Source organism: Amborella trichopoda, chromosome 8 (genome assembly GCF_054954075.1).
Source record: "Amborella trichopoda isolate Santa Cruz 75 chromosome 8, AtrichopodaSantaCruz75HAP2 v2.0, whole genome shotgun sequence".
In the NCBI taxonomy this organism is placed as follows: Eukaryota; Viridiplantae; Streptophyta; class Magnoliopsida; order Amborellales; family Amborellaceae; genus Amborella; species Amborella trichopoda.
In genome coordinates, this window is record NC_142343.1 from 23813406 (window position 1) to 23838247 (window position 24842).

At 38.6% G+C, this 24842-nt stretch overlaps 1 protein-coding gene and 1 long non-coding RNA gene across 20 annotated transcripts; both read right to left on the reverse strand.

Annotated features, from left to right (window-relative positions):
* Positions 1-380: 380 nt before the first annotated feature.
* LOC18427358 (S-adenosyl-L-methionine-dependent methyltransferases superfamily protein) lies at positions 381-24835 on the reverse strand. Of its 19 annotated transcripts, none has more exons than XR_016061533.1 (8): positions 24493-24835; positions 24201-24381; positions 22037-22146; positions 20054-20132; positions 19870-19937; positions 19377-19615; positions 4702-4768; positions 771-841 (listed from the first exon to the last, which is right to left on the reverse strand). XR_016061533.1 is itself a non-coding variant. In XM_006836404.4 (7 exons), exons 1-7 carry the CDS (start codon positions 24718-24720, stop codon positions 729-731), a joined length of 846 nt encoding a protein of 281 aa, XP_006836467.1. In that variant the 5' UTR covers positions 24721-24835; the 3' UTR covers positions 381-728. The 19 variants fall into 19 exon arrangements, 10 of the variants coding, with proteins under 10 accessions (XP_006836467.1, XP_088730993.1, XP_088730989.1 ...); XR_016061529.1 differs by having other exon boundaries at positions 19377-19656; XR_016061532.1 differs by having other exon boundaries at positions 19377-19663.
* LOC148780956 (uncharacterized) lies at positions 5754-19067 on the reverse strand. Its single transcript, XR_016061537.1, has 2 exons — positions 6917-19067; positions 5754-6804 (listed from the first exon to the last, which is right to left on the reverse strand). It is a non-coding gene; the product is annotated as an uncharacterized LOC148780956 (long non-coding RNA).
* Positions 24836-24842: the final 7 nt, after the last annotated feature.

Below are 24842 nucleotides of genomic sequence, written 5' to 3' on the forward strand. Positions count from 1 at the left end.
CTTTATGCTTTTATTGTTTTTCATAATATATTTGGACTATTGTAAGTAATCCGGGTGGTGAAAATAAAAAAAAAATTAATCAGTATATACACTTGCCCGGCTTACATAGTCCTACTTTCGAAGACCAGCACCTAATGTCAATGTCCATGAAACTAAAGGCCACCACGAATGAGAAACTTCAATTCATACCAAAATGATTGAAAGCCCCAAACATTTACGAAATTTAAGAATCAATGATCCGTATAACGATGCCACCCCCTCTTATCCCCAAAAGTAGGAGCACCCGAAGTCATGACGACCTAAACAGAATCTTGTTTAGAATTTGGAGGTCAAAATAACATCTTTTAAGACTTGTATAGGTGGTATTCAGCATATACTTGTTTGCCAAAGAGATTTTCATTCTGTCAACTGAATCTTTTACAAAGGAGCTAGAAGGGTGACAGCAGTCCGCCAAAGCTTGTAAAGATATTTTTCTTTGCCAGAGACTGCAAATCTAACTAGGGAAAATCCATCTATCATGCTTTTACAGTATACAAAATTGAAATGTTTTAGCTCCCTAAAACTCCACAATTCACAATGATATTACAGCCAAGAACAAAGGAATACATTAAAGCTCAGGAGTGAGGCAGCCTTGGTAATCATTACACACTCTTCTGCAGCACACATGGCTGGCAGAGATGCATACTTGGAATTGGACCATGTTTTAAGCACAATAGTAGTTACTTGTGTTACAAAGGCTTCTTTGCCGGTAAACCAGGCTGGCGAGGATACTTTTTGGGCGTCGGACTATCTTTCATGCATACAACTGCAGTTCGCTGCCCATATGGACCCTTAGATTCAACTGCATAAAGAAACAACATAGACCTCAGTTTACACACAAATGCACATGTTAATACAGTTAGTATACAAAAACTCATACAGTAATGTAGATAAGACAAGTATTAAGATTCATCAATTTCCATTCTCCCTCGCGTCATAAATTGCCTGCCTATTGATCCCATATCTTTCTTCACTCTGTTACAATTGTTATTTCAATTAAGCCAGCCATTTCTCATTTAGGGACATTTTCTTCATCACAACTGTGTTTTACTTTTCACATCCATGATTAGTGTGATTATTTTGGTTTCTTTATGTCTGATTGCTAATGATGTCTATAACGTTTTTCATATTCAGCAGCTGCTCTATACATGGACAGATTGATCACGAAACGCTATAATAGTGGTTGTGTATTCATCTAGGACCACATGATTTCCTCTTCAAAATATTTGTTTCTTCACCTTGACTAGATCATTCCTTCTTATCATTTGCATCTTCCCCCCAAAGATTGTTCACATAAGTGGCAAAAAGAGTCAACTGCAACTCAATTTTCAGAAAGTAATTCATTTGCCTAATGGTTGTAATTGTTGAAATGTTCCTGGTTTTGACATTGTATTTCATTACGTAATTGTGTAGGACGCCACACTTTCAAAAGGGAGTTCTTGGAAAGCTCTACAAAGAGCCGCATGATGGGACATCAAGCCTCTTCGGACCACACACAAGTGAAAGTTGGCGGAAGAGATCTTTTATGACAACGCTTTCCCACAAATTTCCAGTTAGAAAAGTTCTACAGAAATTAACTTTCAATAGTTAAATTTTTTACTCAAATTTTTTCTTGTGATACAATGAAATTGATCAATCTTGCTGTCAATCACAAGGATTAAGGGATGAAATGGTCTATATGGCATGCTATGGTTGGAGAGGTATTGTTTAAGGGGACAAAACTATAATATCCCAAATAAACAATTCAATAGTGGAGTACGAGTAGAAACACAAGCCCTTGTTGACTTTTATAATAAGCTTTATACATATGATGGGCTGTGCAAAACTCAATACAAACAGGCTTGAATTCAATAGACTAACACCTGAATCAGCAAAAGTGCCTGAGACATTTTCATAAAGATGAAATTTATATGTCATTAATCCTTTTAAGCCATGACAAGGCTGCAAGGTCAGACAGTTTCCCAATGACCTTTCTTACGAAAATTGTGGCTTGTTCATTTATAAGTTCAGGTGAACCTTAGACTGGTTCTTTAGATAAAAGTCCAGGTCTTTTTACAAGCAACTGGATGTAGCTGGTTTTCCAATTAATACTCACGATAAAGAAGAAAAATCTAGGATAAAATAGCTAGGAAGACAATGGGAAGATCTCCAACAATTAGAACCCTCTAAAGATAGACATGTAAGCTACATGGTCTACAACTCTTTACGAAGACTTACCTAGAGGTGTACCTTCTCATGCTATGAGTATATCAAAGTCTCGTGAAAGATCTCTTATTGGGATGTCCAAGGGGATGGAGGAAGTGAGCTCCCATGCCCCAAAGGGAACATGCCTTGAAGGCCTTCAAGTACAAGGATGAGCCCTTTGCACAATGAGAGGCAGTTTCAATCTATCAAACGATGCATTCTCAGAGTCCCTAAGTGAAGGGGTAAAAAGTTTCAATGACTCAACTGCTTCTGAGATGAGGGTTAACAAGGTATATACCAAGGGGCCTCCTGATGAATGTCATCTCATAGCCTGTATCTCTTCCCAAATAGCTCTTAAATTTCTTCTTTATGTGGAGTGTTTAATGGTTGCAAGTACAGTTTGTAATTCTGGTTTCCAAGTTTCCATAATTATCTCACGTATTTTTTTCTTTCATATAATAGGCTTGGGTGCAAAACTGTCCTTCGAATATTTACGGTATTCAAGTCAATTCGCCCTCTCCATTGTAAAACTCACACACATTATATAAGGGGAATAACAAAAAAATGTTTCCTCATTCTCTCAAATACACTTTAGACCTTCATAGTATTTTAAATATTTCAATACTTTCTGAACTGTCTAAATAAAGAAAATTTTTGATTTCTGAAACTACCCTGGTTCAGTTTAAACAAAAAGATCCCACAAGGCTTGCTCCCAAAACTCATACCCAAACTTTAGAAATAGCAGGTTTAATATTTTGTGACAGTCCCTTTGCTACAATACTTTCATGTGATATTATAAATTTCCAATGCACTGTCTTATTAGAGTACAGAAGCAGTTAGATAGGAAGAAATGTTTTAATATGCAGCCGCATCACCGCACATGCGGCCGCCTATGCGCTGCGTACTGCATCAAAATTGACCGCACATGCGGTTTGGAGATATGCGCCCGCATATCTCTCTGCATCAAAGCCGCATAGCTCATACACCACATCATGGCACATAATTTTCAGCAATTTTTTTCTCAAAACAGTATCCCTCAGGGACGGGTAAAATGGTATTTTTGACATTTGAAATTTGGGGGAGAGGGTTTGGGGGTGTATTAAACCACCCAAACAACAATTTTCAGCCACATTCGTGGCATTTTTGTGATCGATTGGATCAAAAGACATATTTGCGCTGAAATTGTTTTCGTTGAAGTTCTTCTATATGTGCATTTGTTGATACTTGGTTATTGATTTGTACCTTTTGGGTGTGGATTTGAAGAAGTTTAGATGAACTTGTGACGACAAATCCAGGGTTTCATAGCCCGTCAAGAATCGATACCCTCAAGATGACTTTTCGAATTAGTATTTGAAAAATTGAAATTTAAAATCTCACTCTCAAGACTTGAGAAATAATGATGAATTGATGATTGTATTTACTCTTCTTGAACTTAACTTTAAAACTTTTTAATCTTCATGGATTTTTAGTTTGTAGTATTTTCTAACTTTAAAGTTTGTGGTTGCAGATTTGTGCTTACGGTTGTTGATTGTTGAATGTTTTATGAAGGTAGTTTCAAGTTTTTAATTTCTATCAGGGGACAGTGGATACAGAATCCCCGACAGCTAATACTTTTGGAGTTAATGAATAAACTAAATACCTACTATCACATATCACCTCCATATATTTTTTTATGCATTAACCTTTCTTTTTTAGATTTTTAAATTTCTTTTATATTTATTGCCGGCATTGCTGCATCGGCCCCCCCACCGCTTTCGACCGCATCCAGCATTTTAAAACAATGATAGGAAGCATATCCACTCACTACACTCTAATCATACACCCAACACAAAAAAATAGTAAGTAACATCATTCAAACAACAAGGGTTTCATAGAGATCAAAGTATCAGTCTCAGATGAGCTACAATCTTGGCCATTTCCTTTCTTTTTTGAGGCCTATGAATACCTATCCTCATAGTGATCGCCATTTATTCCTCCACAAATTAATGCATCAAGTGCTCCCAACATACCAAGCCACAAAATTTCAAGATGTAGTGAAGCAGTCATTATAAAGAAAAACATTTATTTGATTACTATTGAAGCTATGAAATGGTATTTTGCTGGCAGATCCATAACAAACGTGGATGGTTCAGAGTCATCCGATATTAAAACATGGGAATATTTTATATACCTTAGGGATTGAGTTTTCATATTTTCAATTTTTCAAGTTATTCAGCTGACAGTAGAATGTCCAACAATATACTACTTATATAGCAATGAACTTCTCATTTCCATGGCATGCTTTTCTTTTATTGGTCCAAGTAAAAACTGCAGGCGTTCAAAAATAGAAATCGCAAGGACTGTTTCAAAATGAATTTGAAAAACGATTGATATTCTAAGAACCAGATATTCCCTCGATATGTATATGCATATTGTACATATTTAGTTACCATGTATAGTTTCGGCTGCTTTATAATAAAGATTTCAAATGCGACATACCACAACACGATTGTAGAACGGAAGCACCTAGCACTCTAATAGCCTTCTTAGCATTTTCTACTTCTTCCTGTGGAAAACATAAAATCCAATAACGCAAGAGGGTTGAATAATATTACATCAATTTTCTTCAAACCGCTTCTCAAGAAACTACGAAAAGGAAATTCGTTTTGAAGTGACTTGGAGGGCTATGTAGTACATAATTTTCTACCTGCATGGAATAAGGAAAAGGAAGCTACACAAACACAATTTGAAACAAACAATCAGCATTTGCACTTCAGCCAATAGATCACAGGCATGCGTCAAATGTTTTGAAGTGTTATGATAGTCAATGTTTGGTTTGTGTAACAAAATAACATATCGAAAGTAAATAAATATTTCAATAGAGAAACACTTTGGACACCCATATCCACCAATTGACCTGTTTCCACATCCACCTCTCCAGGTACATTACAAAGACCCGAAATATAAAAACTTGCCAACAAAGTGTGATTCCTGTTAAACTTCTTTTCATACGCAATTGGAAATAAGGAGCTGATCGGCAAATCAAGCTATTTTATCGCAAAAGTAGACAGGGCAACAGACTATTCTTACAATCTTCATTTCGATAGACCACAGAAGAAAGTGTAGTCCGTACTAGTAATATTGCCCAGGATCCATCCCCATATTTTGGGATGTCCATTTATACTAATGCTCCTTTCACTTATAAACCATGAGGATGAAGCCTGTCAATTCTTGTCCTACGCAGAAAAATCAGATTGGTTTGTCAGAACCTGGGGGTTCCATGTTAATGTCAGAATCTACAGAGATTTCTATAATGTACTGAGAATAAATGTCAGTGCAAAAGGCATTCTAAATTACAAAAGGCAGTTTTACATCATGGAGTATTTTTCGAATCAGCACTACTTCACCCTTTCTGAATGTGTATGGTACTGGAAGATTTCTGGGCTAATGACTCCCTAATAACAGCAAAAGTAGTGGATGACTGGTAGCTGTCAGAAGTAGAAACATATTCGATTGGAGGTAGATAGAGAATATTCGATTGGAGGTAGATAGAGAAACTGTGGGACTAGTTCTCATTTATTACAATTGAGATTAATACAAGACTAATATCCGTATTAACACCATCCACCCCCTTCCCCCACCCAAAACTGGCTCATCAGAAGAAATAAACCTTTAATAAGAGCTTTTGTAAATAGGTCAACAAGCTGATCTTCGAGAAACAAAAGGGAGGGCATAAGAAGGGCACAAAGCTCTTGAACGGAATGACATTTAGCCTCAATATGCTTGGTACATCACAAAATACAGACTGGTGGCAATCCTAATAGCGCAAATATTATCCTCGGAGAGCGGCATTGGCAATGAAGGGTGGACACCTAAATCAAGAGAAGCATATGAATCCATAAAATCTCATCAGAGGGGAACCCAAATTAAAAGAAAAAAGAAAAAAAAACATGATACTCTTCTTCAACTGTTAATTTGGAAACCATATCTTGTTTGTTGCATCACCAAAAAACAAAGTGTTTAACCAAGAAATACACAATACATTGTAGTTGATCTGCACATGTCTGGAGAGCGAACCCAGGCTGAATTATCAAATTCCATAGGGTGAAGATTAAATAATTCAAAGCAGAAGAGACCATAATCTAGTGCGGACTGAATATACCATAAGATCCACTCAGTAGCAACTGCATGAGCTGAGCAAGTAACCTAGAAAAATTGGCAAATAGAATGAGGTGCATAACTGATATATGGTCCAGTAATTGTGAGATATAGTAACCCATTGAACAACTGGAAGCACAGAACAGGGTCATATAATGGTTTTTCATCAAATGCAGATACAACATAAACGAACATTAAGTTCTCCTGAAGTATCAGTCTTCGAATCTGTGAGGTGGCTCAAGAAATAAGTTCATAAGCATAGTTGGGCTAATAATGATCCCTCAAGCAGATTGAGTAATCTCTGAGCCAACAGAATATAATAAAGGCCCCATATTGGTCATTTGAACTGTTGTAAAAGGTGCCTCATCTGAGTAATGGTTTCTGTATCATCAGCTGTGAGAAACATGTCACCTACACAAACAAGCAGAACTGCTACCAAGCCACCTGAATAGTGCACGAATTAAGGAAATGTAAAACATTCAGGGAAACCCCCTAAGCCACTGCCAGTTTAAAATGACTAAACGAAGTTGAGGAGCTTGTTTGAAACCATAATCACCTGTTTAAGCAGATGTCCAGGATTTGGAGGGTCAGGATATCTAGGTGGAAGCGTCATTTAAATCTCTTCTTGAAGAATGCTGTTAAGAAAAGCATTCTTTACGTCCATCTAATGCAAATGATGATGTCCGGCAGCCACAAGTAATGAAAGCACCAGAACAGTGGTAAGTTTAACAGCTAGAGCAAATGTTTCCTCATAATTCAGACCTCCTCCTATGTGTATACAGCCATACCATACAAGACTATCTCGTACATACAACAGTATCTTGTACAATAACCTTTAGCCACAAGTCAAGCTCTGCTTTATATCATTGATCTTCCCAGTAAGGTTTCAATGTTATATAAATACTTACAACCAATAAGATTCTTCCCAGGAGGATGAGGACCAAGTCCAGGTTGGCAATATGACCTTTCAAAGCCTTAATGCCAAGAGTCTTTCGCTTAGTGGGAGTGAGTGAGAGAGATAGAATCTGGGTACTTTGCGAACTAGGGCCCAGATTCTCTTTACCTCGAGTACATGAGGCACTGAGAGTTTACGTTTTGATAAATCAATTTCTTTAAGAGGTGTGAGGGTCACCGCCTAGTTAGGAATTTTTATTAGAATGCCTCATGATTAGTTGTGATTAGCCAGGGCTTGAAGAATCCAATCGAGTAACATAGAACCCGAGTGTTTGTTGAGAGTTGGCCCTGTATGAGATGGTCAAGAATCATGGGAAATGAGTCTATAACCTGACACGAGACCATTCCATGGCATGTGTGTTTTCATTCACAAGGGAAGCCACTATTCTTAAATTTTATCCGACTTAGAAGAGCCAATGCACATGCGCTTTGAGATGACACATGTATTTAAGTAGGAATATGTCCCACAGGGGTGCGCCTGTAATCTATTGAGAACCCGATGATGGAAGCTCTGCCTCAATAACTTTGATGTGTCCATTTATGTGTCTCTGCTATAGACTGTGGAGTATAATTGCATTGAGTCAACTTGAGACATAGTGGAACATCATTCGAGACTAGCCCAATAGAGTACTTCGATGCCTAAAATCAAAACCTCGCGATCTAACATAACTTTTGTCCGATTTTATTTAAATAAGAAATGATGTAAAAATGTTTAAATATGATTTAAATATTTATTGGAATTTTTTAAGAATTTTTTGGATTTTTTAAATCACCAAAAATGTAATTTTCAAAATTGTGCGAGCTTATATGAGGATGCCCAGTGGCCATAGGGTGGCCACATGGCACCATGGACCCCTCACATTGGGCCCCCTTGTTTGGGAGAAGATTCCCATGCATAGGAGACCTTATGGCACATGGTCACTTACCTTCCTTTTTTCTCTTTCTTTTATTTCAAACCTTATATTATATTGCTATGACTTAAAGTTGGATTTTAGTCACATGCTTAAATTTCACACATGTGTCATGCTTGGCTTGTGTAGAGACAAAGCAATTTTAAAATAAAATAATGTTTTAAATATTATTATCCACATGGGAATATGTTATGTGAACATTTCATGTGGATGTGCCCCATTTGTATGACCCACATGAAGAGTGTAAGGTGGATGTGATGGGTGTGGGCTGAGCTAATTCTATTGGTGGTGTCATAAGCCCTTTTTATCTTTCCCATGTGATTGACTCTTTTTACCAAAATGTCCTTACCCTTGACCAATATCTACACTTATATATCTACTAATATTCAAAGGTCTTTATGTAAAGCCCTTTTGGATATGATTCGAATTAAAATATAGGGACAAGGACAAAAAGGTAAAGTGGCTTTGATTTAGGGTTTATGAGGTGATAAGGTGCTTAAATCTCATCCCTTCATCCTAGTGGTTGGATGGGAATGAGTGGCTAGGATAATTAGCTTCTCATGTGCCATTGATGAAGTACATCAAGGGTCATGATCAATTCATAACTTATACATTTCATATAAATACACTTGAAGCCCCAATTCAAACTCTAAGAAAACACTTTTCATGAATCAAAGAAAGAGAGAAAAGAGATCAAAACTTGAGCTCCACGTTCGGCCTCTTTTGGTTCATGTTCTTGATCACATGATGATCTTTAATGGTGCTCCTTCCTTCTACAAAATTAAGTCAATCATGTCATCATCAAGGTATCATCTATTTGTGAGTTTCTCCTTCATTGCTTCACTTCTCCAAGATCTAAACGGGCTGTAAATTCATGTTTACATAAGTTTAACTTCCTTTTATCATTGTTTTTCCTTGATCTTTAAGCTAGAGTTATAAGGTGTGCCCCTTAAACCTTGATTTATGAATCATGTCTAGTTTCTAATAGATCCTTTCCATCCAAATTTTCTTGAGCACATCCTTTATTAATCTTCAAGTTTAGAAAATTAATATCCATTTTAAAAGTTCAATTGTTGAGTTAGAGTTCCTCTTGTTACATTGAAAAAAACATTGGTGGACCGGTGGACCATATGGAGTAGTTTGTTCATATTTGGCTCGTTTTGAGTCCGATCTCTCTCATTCCTTTTACAAATTGATCACCATTATTTTAATATCTCTCATTGGGCTTTATTAGTTGTTTTAAAAGTGTTTCAAGCTTCCCATTTGAATTGATCACCCTATGATTACAAAACCACTATTGCATTCATCTTTGGGACAATATTAAGTCTTCAAAAAGTCCGGTTATGACCCGGGCCTAAGGGTTCGAATCCATTGGCTTTCCCACTTAATATTAGCACTCAACTCACTGTTAAAAGTCTAGAAAAGTTCTGTAAGTTTTGTTTCAAGTGTTTATATTATGTCATTTGGTTATGTAAGAGTATAAGCTCATTTCTTGTAAAAATGTCATGCTTTGTGACAGTTTTGATTTGTGGGCAAAAATATGTATTGTGCCCCCTAAGGGGACTGTTATAGAATCATTTTTAAGTGGTATTCATGTCTTAAAGTGTTCTTACTTCTGATTTGAGTCGCTGTAATTGTTTATTTGCTTGTTTATGCAATACCGCTTATTGAAAATTTAGAGTTGTATTGTCATTTTGGTTTTGCTCAAAGGACACCCTAGACTCTATACGACATCAATCCCAACTATCAATTTGTTCTAGAGATCAAATTTCTTCAGCCATAGCATGCTTCCAACAGTCATGCTTCAAAGCTTCTTCACAAGTACTAGGTTAAGAACCATAAGAGAAAGCAGTGACGAAAGCACAATGACAAAAAGACATTGACTCAAATACATAATTAACAGGGGGAAAAAAGCACGAGTAAAATTACAAGGAAAGATAGCTACCTGATCTAGAGCCTCAACTTTAGGAGGCGAAGGTGAGGAGTTGTTGAAGAGCCTGTGCTAGAAGGATGCAATGTCACACCTACATAATGTGTGCAACAATGGACTAGCTATGGGTAATACTAAAGATGTAGTAGTAATAGGCAGAATAGAGTCCACTAGAGAATCATGAAACACATGAGGGAAGAAAAAGATTGGTTCTGAGTACCTGATTTAGAAACTAAATAATTCCTTCAAAGAAGGTTCCATGACAACATACAAATAGACAGTCAGAGACTGGATCAAAGCAACGATAACCTTTGCTCCACACAATAAAAATTTTTCATTGCATGAAGAGAACTTATATTTTTTAGGATCATTAAATAGAACAGTGCACACACAATCACATGAAGTACAAAGTAATTAGACAACTGACTGGTAAGACAAAAGGAAACTACTGAGACAACAGAGGAAAAGGAGTCAGATTAATCGGATATACTACAGTAACGAAAACTTCAGCCTAAAAAGATGTGGTAGGAGACCCTATATTAAAAGAGCACAAGTGGTTTCAAGTATATGCAGGTTTAATTCTCACCATCCCCATTCCGCACAGGATTGTATTGTTTGTGAATGATGATACCCCAACTTTCGAAAAAAAATTAAAAATCAGCCAGGCACAAACTTGCCCTCAGACCTGAACCAAGGTTTGGGAAAATAATGGGAAAGAAAAATAGTACAAAAAATAAAAGAAGAGTGACAGATTTACGTGGTTCGGCACGCTGCTAAGTCCACAGGGCAGCAAAGTTCTCTTCCATTAATCATACAAGCATGGATAATACAAAAGATACAAGCTCTCTCTCTCAAGCCCTAAAGTCTTTCTCTCTCTAGAAAATTCACCCAAGGACTACACAAAACTAACGCTTTCTCTCTATTTTTCTTTCTCTTATTTTCTCTCTACAAAGCTACAACTCTTATAAAGAGAAAAATCAAGAGGCTATCCACATGATGCCTCACTCTTGTCTTCCCTATTGCTATGGTTTGGCATCACTCTTGTTTTCCCTATTCCTATGGGTTTTCTTTCCTATTTTTAAGGTTTGGGAAAGCTTTCTTTTTCCCAATAGAAATCATGGGATATACAAAACACCAAAAGATTCACACCCCCTAAAAATAGGGTGTCCGTTAATATAGGAATAAAGATTGTTATCAAATAGATAGGTTCCTAAAATCAAGGATACGATATATCGAACATAGCTGCATGCCAACATTTGCCAACTTGAAGACATGTTTCCATTCTGACTAGTCATGTAACGACCGAGAATTTTTCCCGACAAGAAGATGGGCGAGGCAATCGGGAAAACCAAGAGATAAGAAAGCACGCACAACAATAAGAAGAGAGCAGAAGGTAACGCTGCGCGTGAAGAGAGAGGAGTAACGCCGCACGTGATGAGAGAGGAGTAATGAAACGCGTGAAGAGAGAGAAGGGGTAACACCGCGCATGAAGAGAGCAAAGGGGTAACGCCGTACGTAACGAGAGAAAAGGAGTAACGCCGCGCATGAAGAGAGAGAAGGGTAACGCCGCGGATGAAAAGGGAGAGAAAGAGGCAGCACCATGATAGTATAAGAAGAAGAAATTTTCACGAACGGCAGTGAGAGGAGCAAAATGGGCTAGCACCGTGCATGTAGCGCCGTGAGTGTAGCGCCGTGCGTGTCACTGCCGTGCATGAACGAGGTTACCACCTGCTAGATGCATGCTGCCACACACGCCACTTGTCTTTGTGCATATGTGGCATTTGCCACTTATCCACCTTGGGACTGCCGCCCCAACCAGCTGGGTACTTAAGCTCTCTCTCCCTCCCACACCATTCATTCTCACTCCCTCTCTAGAGCACACTTAGTGCCTTTCACCTTAGGCTCACCATTACCCCACTCTTAGAAGTTGGAATAAGGGGGCTGTAGAAGGGGTTTCAGTTGGAAGAAGCACAATTGAACCAGGTAAGTGGATTAAATCATCCTTGTACCCATAGTTTTGGGGCATGAGAATAGGGGTAGTTTAAGTGTGAATGTTGAGATAAGAAGTGATTACATGTTAGTAGAATCATGCATTGTTTTTACTGATTGAAGCCTTATTGCCTGATGCATTTTAGTGATGTAAATGACTTTGTTATTTGTGAATTTTTGTAGAAAAATGCCCCTGTAGATCTATAGTAAGAAGGAAGGAACTTCATATTGTTATTATTTGTGAATGGAAACGTTTTTGAGTATTTGATGAGGCATGTCTTGTATACACTAAGAAATTCCAGGAAGTTTCCATGCTTTTGTAATGAACATTTGAGCAGTCAAATGAGGTCCAAATGACCTCAAATCACTGCCATAAAAAGATATGTGAGTCTATTATAATGTTCATGTTCAATATTTGTTCAATTTCCCGATAAATGGGAAGTTATGCCCCAATATGAGCAAGCATGCCACTGTTAATAGATTTCTCTGAGTTTCAGAACTGTCCCTGTTGCTGCCATGAGTTTTAACTAACCAAATGAAATCCAATTTCTCTCAAACCACTTCCATTTGAAAGATCTTTGCATTGGCTGAAAGTTGCATGCTGAAAGTATTTCGAAATTCCGCCTAGATTGAAAGTTATGCATGAAATTATGAGAATATGTCAATGTTGGCAGAATTTACTAGATTTCCAGAACTGTATATGTCTAGTGTGATAGTGTGATACTGAACAGGTGATATTGAATATGTGATAGTGTGATACTGAACATGTGATACAGTGATACAAAATATGTGATAGCGTGAGACTGAACATGTGATACTGTGATACTGAATATGTGATAGTGTGATACTATACATGTGATACTGTGATAGTGTGAAACTAAACATGTGATATTGTGATACTAAATATGTCATAGTGTGATACTGAACATGTGATACTGTGATACGGAACATGTGATAGTGTGAGACTGAACATGTGATACTGTGATACTAAATATGTGATAGTGTGAGACTGAACATGTGATACTGAATATGTGATAGTGCGATACTGATACTGTGATATTGATACTGATACTGAAATTGTGATACCGTAATACTGTTACTGATACGATGATACTGATACTAATACTGAAACTATGATACTGATACTGTGATACTGATACTGATACGGATATTGATATTGATACTGTGATATTGATATTGTGATACTGATACTGATAAATGTGATATGAAGCACTATGCAATGGGTCATCCATTGATAGTGTGATGTGACACAATGAGATGTGATGTGGGAGCATGGACTTGCACCACGATGAGATGTGATGTGGAAGAATGGACTTGCACCACGACGAGAAGTGATGTGGGAACATGGACTTGCACCATGATGGAATCTTTCCCTAACTCTTGAAGATAGGAAGAGAGCTAGGATGTGATGTGAACTTGGGTGGATCGTGCCCACCAAGATGTATGGGCATTATCCATTGGGACCCCTTTGGTAGTGTAGCGCCCTCTAGGGGATGGAAAGAGAGGGCAGTGTCTTGCAAAGCCAAGAGCCTATCAATAGCCCCAAAGCATGCTGGGGATTGTGTGTGTGTGAGGACAATACGAAGTGGGTCACTCACTTGTCATTGTCTTCGCTCCTGAGTGATGATAGAGGTCCTAAGCAATGGGATTGGCTTGGCCTGATGAATAGGACTTCTATTTCGGGAGTAGGTGGACTAAGGAGCGCGTTAGCTAGTAAATGTGGTGTTTGGCTAAGCATACGACTCTGTTCAGATTAGTACTGTTGAGTAAATAAATGATCCCCTTCTGTATCGTATCTGATGGCATAACATGTTATTGTTGCATTGTGAATCATCTGTGATAGATGTAGTTTTAACATATGACTCATGTTTATTGAGGATTTTCTTATAATATCTCGCAATTGTTATAAAATGATATTCTTAGGTAGGGAAGCAAGGTGTTATGATCCACTTACTAGGCTTTGTAGCCCATTTCGTTTACTTCCTTCTTTGTAGATTGACAACTGCAGGTCGAGGACAAGCGAGTGGCAATCGAGGTTAACTACGTGAAGATCCGCTCAACGAGGAAGCTTTCTTAGGCTGTAGGTGTCTGTTGGCTATAGCCATTCAATGATTTTATTGTATATGTCATGTATGTTTGTGAGGCCGTGATGCCTCGGACCAATTGTAATATTTTTGGGTTCTGTATATGTGTAACTTGATAGTTTTTATTTATCCGACTTTTTCTATGGCCCTAGTGAGAGTTGATGTTGTACCTTGTGGTTTGCTCTAATTTTCCTCTTTTAAAATGTGTTGAGCTCACTCCCACCTGAGTTGCGTTCGTGACGTCCGGTCGTGATCTCGCACTCTGTCGCCCTCCGGCGTGGTATGGTAGGGGTCAGGGGGCGAAGTCGTGACAGTTATGGTATCAGGGCAGCCAGGATAGAATTCTTAGCCTAGAAAGTCTTAGAAGTGTCCTTAGAGTGGTTCTTGGATAGATTAGTAACTGGGGTGTTCATGTTTTAGGTCAAGATGCCGAGGACTTGTGCCAACAATGTGAGTTCCAATAATGACAACACTGAAGCCGTTGGGGAATTCTTAGGACACTGGGGGCTATGACCCAAATTATGAAAGACTGCATGCCAACCTCGGCTGCCTCCACCCCAGATCAAAGTGACAATGGACTAATTGAAAAGTTTAAGAGACTTGCCCCTCCCGCATTTTCGGGACATGGAGGAGTGGAAAAAGCTGAAAGATGAAGGAGGCAAGTAGAGAAGATATTTGAAGTGTTGCATTGCTCCGATGAGCAGAAAGTGAGATTAGGGACCTTCATGCTAGAAGGGGATGTCGAGCATTGGTGGAGCTCGGTGAAACAATCCTGGGATGAGACAGGAACTGAGGCAACCTGGGGAAATTTTCTACTAGCCTTTTTTGAGAAGTACTTTCCTTAATCAGTCTGAGAAAGAAAGGAGGTAGAATTTATTGAGTTGTAGCAACAGAAGATGTCAGTAGAGTAACATGCAGCTAAACTTGCAGAACTTTCTCGCTACGCGCCACACATCATCAATATGGAGGAATGTAAGGCGAGTCAATTTGAAAGGGGTCTTAGGCCGGATATCCGTGGGAGAATAATAACAGCCAATCTTCAAACTTTCTCCCCATTAGTAGATTTAGCCCTGAAGATTGAAAAGGATTGTGAGGATTTCCGGCTGAGAAAGGGAGGAAGAATCGACCACCTCCTGGGGAAGACCTTAGAAGGGAGATTAATCCAGATAATATGAAAAGACGAAAGATTTTCCCAAGGGATGTGAGGGAGAACCATCGGCCGACCTGCTCATATTGCGGACTGAGCAACCATTCTGCCGCTGAGTGCCGAAGAAGGCCAGGAGCGTGCTTTGGATGTGGCAAGCTTGGCCACTTAATTAAGGACTACCCTGCAAAGACGCCCGGAGAGAGACCCGAGAATCAAGGTCAGGTGTTTGCCCTCATGGAACAGGAGGCAAAGCATCTACCTCCACGGCCCGAGGTGAGCTCTTTGGTAATGATGAGAGAAAAATTTGAACCTTCTTGTTTGACTCTGATTGCCTTCCTATATTGTATTTGTTATGCCCCCCTAAGTATTGAACCTGCACCTCCTAATTATACCTTAATACGTGCACATCTTTTTGGGGAAATACTTGGGTATTTTAGCTCAAAGTTTAAGTATTGTGGGAACGACTAAGAGGTAGAGAGCCTTGCCCATAACGTTTGTTTTCTTCTAGAAGGTTGGATTGTATGCTTTGCATTGTATGCTTTATATGTCTTAATAGCGTTGCAAAAAGTAATGTACCGTTTTTAAAACCCCCAGTAGATTTAATTGGTGAATATGTGATTTTGGGAATAAAATCCTTTTTAAAAAGGGATGATGTAACAACCGACAATTTTTCCCGACAAGATGATGGGCGAGCCAATGGGGAAAACCAAGAGAAAGGAAAGCACGCACGGCAGTAAGAAGAGAGAGCAGAAGGTAACGCCACGCATGAAGAAAAAGGAGCAACGCCGCGCGTGAAGAGAGAGAAAGAGCAGCGCCGCGCGTGAAGAAAGAGAAAGGATAACACCGTGTGTGAAGAGAGAGAAGGGGTAACACCGTGTGAGAAGAGAGAGGAGTAACACCACGTGTGGAGAGAAGGGGTAACGCCGCGCATGAAAAGGGAGAGAAAGAGGCAACACCATGAGTGTATAAGAAGAAGAAGAAGAAATTTTCACGACGGCAGTGAGATGGAGCAAAATGGGCTAGCACCGTGCGTGTAGCGCCGTGTGTGTCACTGCCGCGCATGAACGAGGTTGCCACCTGCTAGATGCATGCTGCCACACACGCCACTTGTCTTTGTGCATGTGTGGCGCTTGCCACTTGTCCACCTTGGGACAGCCGCCCCAGCCACCAGGGTACTTAAGCTCTCTCTCCCTCCCACGCCATTCATTCCCACTCTCTCTAGAGCACACTTAGTGCCTTTCACCTTAGGCTCACCATTACCCCACTCTTAGAAGTTGAAATAAGGGGGCTGTAAGAAGGGGTTTGAGTTGGAAGAAGCACAATTGAACCAAGTAAGTGGATTAAATCATCCTTGTACCCATAGTTTAGAAGCATGAGATTAAGGGTAGTTTTAAGTGTGAATGTTGAGGTAAGAAGTGATTACATGTTACTAGAATCATGCACTGTTTTTACAGATTGAAGCCTTATTGCCTAATGCATTTTAGTGTTGTAAATGACTCTGTTATTTGTGAAATTTGGTAGAAAAATGCCCCTGTACATCTATAGTAAGAAGGAAGGAACTTCATGTTGACATCTTTTGTGAATGGAAAAGTTTTGGAGAATTTGATGAGGCATGTCTTGTACACACTATGAAATCCCAAGAAGTTTTCAAGCTTTCGTAATGAACATTTGAGCAGTCAAATAAGGTCCAAATGACCTCAAATCACTGCCATTAAAAAGATATGTGAGTCTATTATAACGTTCATGTACAATATTTGTTCAATTTCCCGATAAATGGAAAGTTATGCCCTAATATGAGCAAGCATGCCACTGTTAATAGATTTCTCTGAGTTTCGGAACTGTCCCTGATGTTGCCATGAGTTTTGACTAACCAAATGAAATCCAATTTCTCTCAAACCACTTCCATTTGAAAGATCTCTGAGTTGGCTTAAAGTTGCATGTTGAAAGTATTTCAAAATACCGCCTAGATTGAAAGTTATGCATGAAATTATGAGAATATGTCAATGTTGGCAGAATTTACTAGATTTCCAGAACTGTCATTTCCGTTGTCATGAGCTTTTGAATAACCAAATGGAGTTTAAATGCTTTCAAATGACCTTTGTTGGAAAGATACGTGTCTTTACTCGAACTTTGGCTTTGAAACCATCTTAGTGGATTGAAAGTTATAACTTTTCAAAGAGGGACATGTCATTGTTATAATTGCGTAGCAGATTTCAGATAGCATGTTTTCATTGTATTAAGCTTCTGAAGGGTCAAACGAGGTCCAAACGCTTTCAAACCACCCCCATTTGAAAGATATGTATATCTAGTGTAAAATTGGTTTTGGAACCGTCTCCGAATTCCAAATGGATCGGAAGTTATGACCCTGTTTATGACCGGATGTCACTACTTGAAATTACAGAAAACATGAATATGTGATAGTGTGAGACTGAACATGTGATACTGTGATATTGAATATGTGATAGTGTGATACTGAACATGTGATATTGTGATACTGAATATGTGATAAGTGTGAGAATGAACATGTGATAGTGTGATTCCAAAGAACTGTGATATTGTGATGTTGAATATTTGATAGGGTGAGACTGAACATGTGATACTGTGATACTGAATGTGATAGCGTGTTACTGAACATGTGATATTGTGATACTGAATATGTGATAGTATGAGACTGAACATGTAATATTGTGATACTGAATATGTGATAATGTGACACTGAACATGTGAGACTGTGATACTGAATATGTGATAGTGTGATACTGATATTGTGATACTGATACTAATACTGAAACTGTGATACCGTGATACTGTTACTAATACGGTGATACTGATATTGATACTGTGATACTGATACTATGATACTGATACTGATACTGTGATACTGATACTGATATTGTGATACTGATGCTGATACTGATGTGATATGAAGCATTATGCAATGGGTCATCCATTGATAGTGTGATGTGACACGATGAGATGTGATGTAGGAGCATGAACTTGCACCACGATGAGATGTGATATGGGAGCATGGACTTGCGCCACAATGAGATGTGATGTGGGAACATGGACTTGCACCACGATGGAATCTTTCCCTAACTCCTGATGATAGGAAGGGAGCTAGGATGTGATGTGAACTTCCGTGGGTCGCAGCCCCCCAAGATGTATTGGCACTATCCATTGGGACCCCTTTGGTAATGTAGCATCCTCTAGCGGGATGCAAAGAGATGGCAGTGTCTTGCAAGGCCAAGAGCCCATCAATTGCCCCAAAGCGCGCTGGGGATTGTGTGTGTGAGGACAATACGAAGTGGGTCACCCACTTGTCATTGTCTTCTCTCCTGAGTGATGATAGAGGTCCTAAGCAATGGGATTGGCTTGGCCTGATGAATAAGACTTCTATTTCGAGAGTAGGTGGACTAAGGAGTGAGTTAGCTGGTAAATGTGGTGTTTGGCTAAGCTTATGACTCTATTAAGATTAGTACTGTTGAGTAAATAAATGATCTCCTTCTGTATTGTATCCAGTGGCATAACATGTTATTGTTGCACTGTGAATCACCTGTGATACTCTGATAGATGTAGTTTTAACATATGACTCATGTTTATTGAGGATTTTATTATAATATCTTGTAATTGTTATAAAATGATATTCTTAGGCAGGGAAGCAAGGTGTTTTGATCCACTTACTGGGCTTTGTAGCTCATTCTGTTTGCTTCCCTCTTTGTAGATTGACAGCTGCAGGTCGAGGACAAGCGAGTGGCAATCGAGGTTACCTACATGAAGATCCGCTCAATGAGGAAGCTTTCTTAGGCTGTAGGTGTCTGTTGGCTGTAGCCATTCAGTGGTTTTATTGAACGTATTATGTATGTTTGTGAGGCCGTGTTGCCTTGGACCAATTGTAATATTTTTTGGTTCTGTATATGTATAACTTGATAGTTTTATTTATCCGACTTTTTCTGTGGCCCTAATGGGAGTTGATGCTTTACCTTGTGGTTTTCTCTTATTTTCCTTTTTTAAAATACGTTGAGCTCACTCCCACCTGAGTGGCATTCACGACCTCCGATCGTGATCCCGCACTCTGTCGCCCTCCGGCATGGTACGATAGGGGTCAGGGGGTGGGGTCATGACAAGTCTGCTCCTAGAAATTGTTGCCCACCAATTACTAATAGCCGTCCTCCTCTGTCTCTTCTTAGTCTGCCTCTGATTCCTCCAGCACCCTCGTCCTCTGTGAAGAACAAGTGGACTTAAGAGGGTCGGTTGTTGTCCCTGAAGCCTCCATGAGCATATCCCATGTCAATCCGTCATGCCCCTAGACATCATACTGAAGTTTCCAACAGTGCTTTGACATAAACCCAGCCAACCTATGTCAAAGGTAGACGACTAGATGATGTCTATGCACTGCAGGAAACTTTGTTACTCATTGTAAACAAACCCTTAACTTATTATCCAATTAGTATTTCCAAGAAGCAAATTACTTACCTGAGGATCATAACCTTTTGCTGCAACAAACAAGCCTCCAACACGGACCAGTGGAAGGCAATACTCAGCTGAAAGGGAGAATGATTTATTTCAAAATAAAATCTTGGAAAACAACAATAGAATCATATTTTCAAGATATGAAAGGCAACTATAGTCAAATTATACTCATTATGTTATTCATGACCTAAAATTCTCATTTCAGCAACAGCTCTTGCAACTGCGACATCAAACGCCTCTCTGAATTCAACATTTTGGCCCACACTCTATCATATTCAAACAAAATCCACAAAAGCCTAAGATTTAATTCCAGGATCAAATTAGTTGAATCAACACTAGACATAAATAACTTGACTTACCCATAAAAAGAAGTATTTTATCACATGTATAGAAACATTAAGAGATAACAAGGTGTTTCTCCAATACACAAGCATGAAGAGTTAATGATAAGATGACAAAAATATAAGTATTCATGCATTTTGGTATGGAACACTAAGTAAACACAATAACGAGTACTAATAAGAAGATAGCGTAGATTGAGGATTCAAGAAAAGTTTTGACAAAGTTTTATGCTGACTACCTACCAAATACAACACACCTCCTTTACCAAAGCTTGGGATGAGTTTAGGGAAAGTTTAAGGTCCTCACCGTTCATAGACCAATAACGAGTAATAATAACAATTCTTAAATTACACTACAATATCCATCGATTTTACATATCACTCAGATGGGAAGAATGAGTGGAAACATAAGAAGATCCAATTGCCAATAGCATTAATTTGGAAATCAAAAAATAATAAGAGGTGATGAATAATAACAAAAATAAATTTCAAAGAAATGGGGTATCTTAATATGATCCTACAAGGAATGCAAGAAGTAAAGGCTTGGGGAAGCTGCAGGGCCTACAAAAGGTGGTGAACCAAGCTCATGTTTGGTATGCAAGCGTAGATCCTAGATTGTATTAGGGTTTATTTTCCATAATTAAAAAGATGTAATTTTTAGACTCCTGTAAGTGTTCTAGCTGGTATGAATAAAGAAAGAAGGGAAAAAGTTTTAACTGCATGTACCTGGCTGGATCACATTGTCCACCTTTCATTTCATGTATGTGGCCACATGCGATCTACCAACACTAAGCCATTTGATGAGGATGCTATGCTATTCTGAATGTATGTGGCACCCAGCATTGGATGACAACCATATGCGGTCTTAAAGAGATTAAAGTCTGTTGTGTATGCTGGATCGGGCTTGAGCTGGGGTTTGGCGGCATATGGGAGTATCAGATATGGACAGACTCATGTAATGGAGAGTCAAATTTTGTATCCCATTGTAGATGATGTGTCAGACCCCGAATGGCATGAGTGACATTATGCACACCGCGCATGCCTGCAACTACAAACAAGTTGCCCTGGTTTTCTGTAATTTGGGATATTTCGTATCTTGAGAAAAATTTTAGCATTTTGTGATCAATCGAAAAATGATGTTGCATATTGAGTGTCGTAGGATGAAAGTCTGTTCAGATGTGCAAGATAAGCATTCAATAAATAACAGAAAACATAAGCACATAGTAGTTATGACAATGTTCCAAGATACTTAGGTGCTATTCTACTAGAAAAACTCCATCAAGTTTACCTAAATCTATAATTGTTTAAATTCAGAAGAATCAAATATGATTTTATTAAGAGCAAATAATTAAACACCGCAGTAATTCTTTTTCCCTCACAACACACAAGCACTACAGATAGCATGGTTCGAACCATCTCAGCAAAGACATCACAAGATAAGGCATTGTACGAGTATATTGCAATTGTATTCAGTAAATTCACCAATTACAATAAATTAATAAGGGTATGGATGCATATTCTGATGAAGTGAAAATTCAAGGAAAAAATATATCACAAAAATTTATGAAGAAACCAACATTAGCATCCACAAAAGATATGACAATTTTCAAATAATAACAGCATATTCTGGAAACAAAGTGTTGGTATTATCAAAACTTACATATAAAGTTGCCATTTTGATGAGAGTTTATGTGAGTAATAACAGTGAATTTGGGAATCTGGCTTCACATAAATGTCAATAATTGTGGTGTGCAAACCAAGTGACAAACCCATCTACAATGACAGTAAGAAACTTATGCTAACATGTTAGACTTGAAACAAACCATCACCTCAGCTCTTGCACATACAACTTGCACATTCAACAAGCCTGAAACTCTGATAGCATGCTCTAAGAAGAGGCACCTTTTATGCATTGAGTCCAGAAGAGTAAAATGCCAATCTATAAAGTACAAAAATAACAATAAATGTTATAATGTAGGATTTATGAGCCTATATTATCAATTCTATAATGAATATGTTTCCTTCTCAAATCAACACAGTGTTTCTTTAACAGCACGATGAGGTATGCAAATGAAAGCCATGTAGAAAACAAATTCTCTTTTTACTAGACCTGAACAACAAAATCCTTGGCAGTTCAAGAGTTGAAAAGCACAAGGTGATCATTAAAGATGTGAACATAAACCATGTAAGCCGGCTGCCACCCATAAAACACACACTCTGAGGAACTGTTACAAGTAACATTCCTCATTAAATCAGGAGCATAATTCCAAAAAAAAAAAGCTAGTCCAAAGAACATTGTAAAGAGTTGCACGGTCCCAATGTATGTTCATATATTTTTTGTGCAGCTTCTTCAAAAATAATTATTATGCATCATACATAGGGACATATAAGGAATAAACACATTGTCAATTCGGTGTAGTCACACCGAAGGATTAGTTTATCACATACATCGAGACATATTTTAGATTTTTGAATAATTGATGTCCATATTTTGGGAGAAGGCTCAGAGGATGATGATGATGAATAATTGATGTCCATATACTAGACAACACAAACAGCATGCACTGGTGCTATTGTTAACGTGGCATTAGAGCTAGGATGAGAAAAAACTAGAATTAGAAGAAACTTCTAAAAACAATAGAAACACGAATGTTGATCAAAATGCTAGACTTGCAGATTACAGTCCACAACATCACTATATCGAAAGTGCGAACAAAGAAAATTGTCGAAAAAATCAATTGAATATTACATATGTGTGTGTGCATGTGTATGTTGCAATTTGGAGGCTGTTAGTCAAAGATAATGACTAGCAATCCCCAAAAATAAAAAAGAACTCAACTAAAATTTGGGTCGTTCTCCGCATAAAGAAAGAATTGGAAGTTCCTTTCAAAGACGATCATTGCCCTCGGTTGCATCATAGGCTTGGTAGTGTTTCCGGAATTGATATGTAACACAGAATATATATAACCTATCTCCTATCCAACAGCTATTATTTTCAAAGCCTTACTGAACAATAACTAGACACAATAACAAGACAACATTTTCCTCATTTTATCAAGACAGCTGAGCACAGCCTCGTGTTGGCTTCCATATTCATCAACAACTCTAGAAATCAACTCATAACTTCATTTTCATTGTTTAACTTCATTTTCATTGTTTGATAGGTAAGAAAGATATCCTTCATGGAGATTAATTGATTAATTAGCAGCCACCATCACCAAAACAAGTCAATCAAAGAACCAAATCTCTTATGGTTTTCTAATTCTATTGTGCAGGCCGCAGATACTTCGCAAATGTGGTTCTTTTATTTACTTCAATATACAATCTTAATGGCCAGATATCACTTGTTATTTTCATTATTGATGACTGAATACATTTAAATACATTCCAAATACAATGTACATGAAAAATGATCTATTTCAAATATTTTCCTTTACACTTTGAGTCCCCCGTTTAATCAGTGTGCAGTTGAACACATATTCCCTCCATTAACTCTCAAACAAACAACTCAAGCCACACATTTTCACCATGGTAAGCAACCATGGACGCATAAATTTCAAATTAAGCTGCTTCTCTGAACGGTTACGATTTTAGTCCCATATGTATAGAACAAGAATGGATTGCATAGAAAAGAAGAAACAGAGGCCAGTAAGAGAGAGAGAATAGCAAACAATCTCAAAAACCTGGGCAGGCAATGGCCATGATGAGGCCAGGGAGCTCAGCTCCGCTCCCCACATCAACCGTTTACATTTTGAATCCCCCGTTTAATCAGTGCGCAGTCGACCACATATCCCTTCATTAACTCTCAAGCAAACAACTCAAGCCACACATTTTCACCATGGTTAACAACCATGGACGCATAAATTTCAAATTAAGCTGCTTCTCTAGACGGTTACGATTTTAGTCCCATATGTATACAAAAAGAATGGATTGCTTAGAAAAGAAGAAACAGAGGCCAGTAAGAGAGAGAGAATAGCAAACAATCTCAAAAACCTGGGCAGGCAATGGCCATGATGAGGCCAGGGAGCCCAGCTCCACTCCCCACATCAACCAACTTCACAGTCGACGTGACGGCCGAGCATCTCTCTCTTATCACCGGTAGGATAGAGAGGGAGTCCTCCACATGCCTCTTCACAACCTCGCTCCACTCTGTCACACCAGTGAGGTTCATGCGCTGCACCACCAAAAGCTCAAAAAATTACCGATAAAGAACATTGGAGAGGGACAAAGAATGTCGCGACAATATAACGATAGAGAAGGAGGAGGAGGTTGAAAGGATGGGGACCTGATTCCAGTCCAGTAATGTGTCAATGTAGAGAGAGACCTGCTCCTTCTGCTTCGTGCTGAGAGCTCCCAGCAAGGAGGAACTTTGGCTGGAAGATGAGGAAGAGAAAGAAAGAGTAATATTGCCGCAATAGTAGGAGAGAGAGTGACGCCTGTTCAGCCTCCTCCATGTCCATGGTATATGTGCCCTGACCCTGGTAAAGGAGAAGGAGAGGGAGAGACGATCCATGTCACTCTTTCCTTTTGATCATCCACCGCTTCTTTTTAACACTTTATGATTTTTCTTCCAATCATAATGTGCAAGCGGCCTATAACAATTTGCGACGAGTTATTGGCGCGGTTTTACTTATT

Excerpts from the sequence above, each read along its gene's own strand:
- LOC18427358 (XM_006836404.4), bottom strand. The coding sequence starts at position 24,720 with ATGGATCGTCTCTCCCTCTCCTTCTCCTTTACCAGGGTCAGGGCACAT. Across the intron at positions 22,147-24,200 it reads CATGGCCATTGCCTGCCCAG|ATTGGCATTTTACTCTTCTG; the intron begins GTTTTTGAGATT and ends TGTACTTTATAG. Across the intron at positions 4,769-19,869 it reads CAAAAGGTTATGATCCTCAG|GAAGAAGTAGAAAATGCTAA; the intron begins GTAAGTAATTTG and ends TGTTTTCCACAG.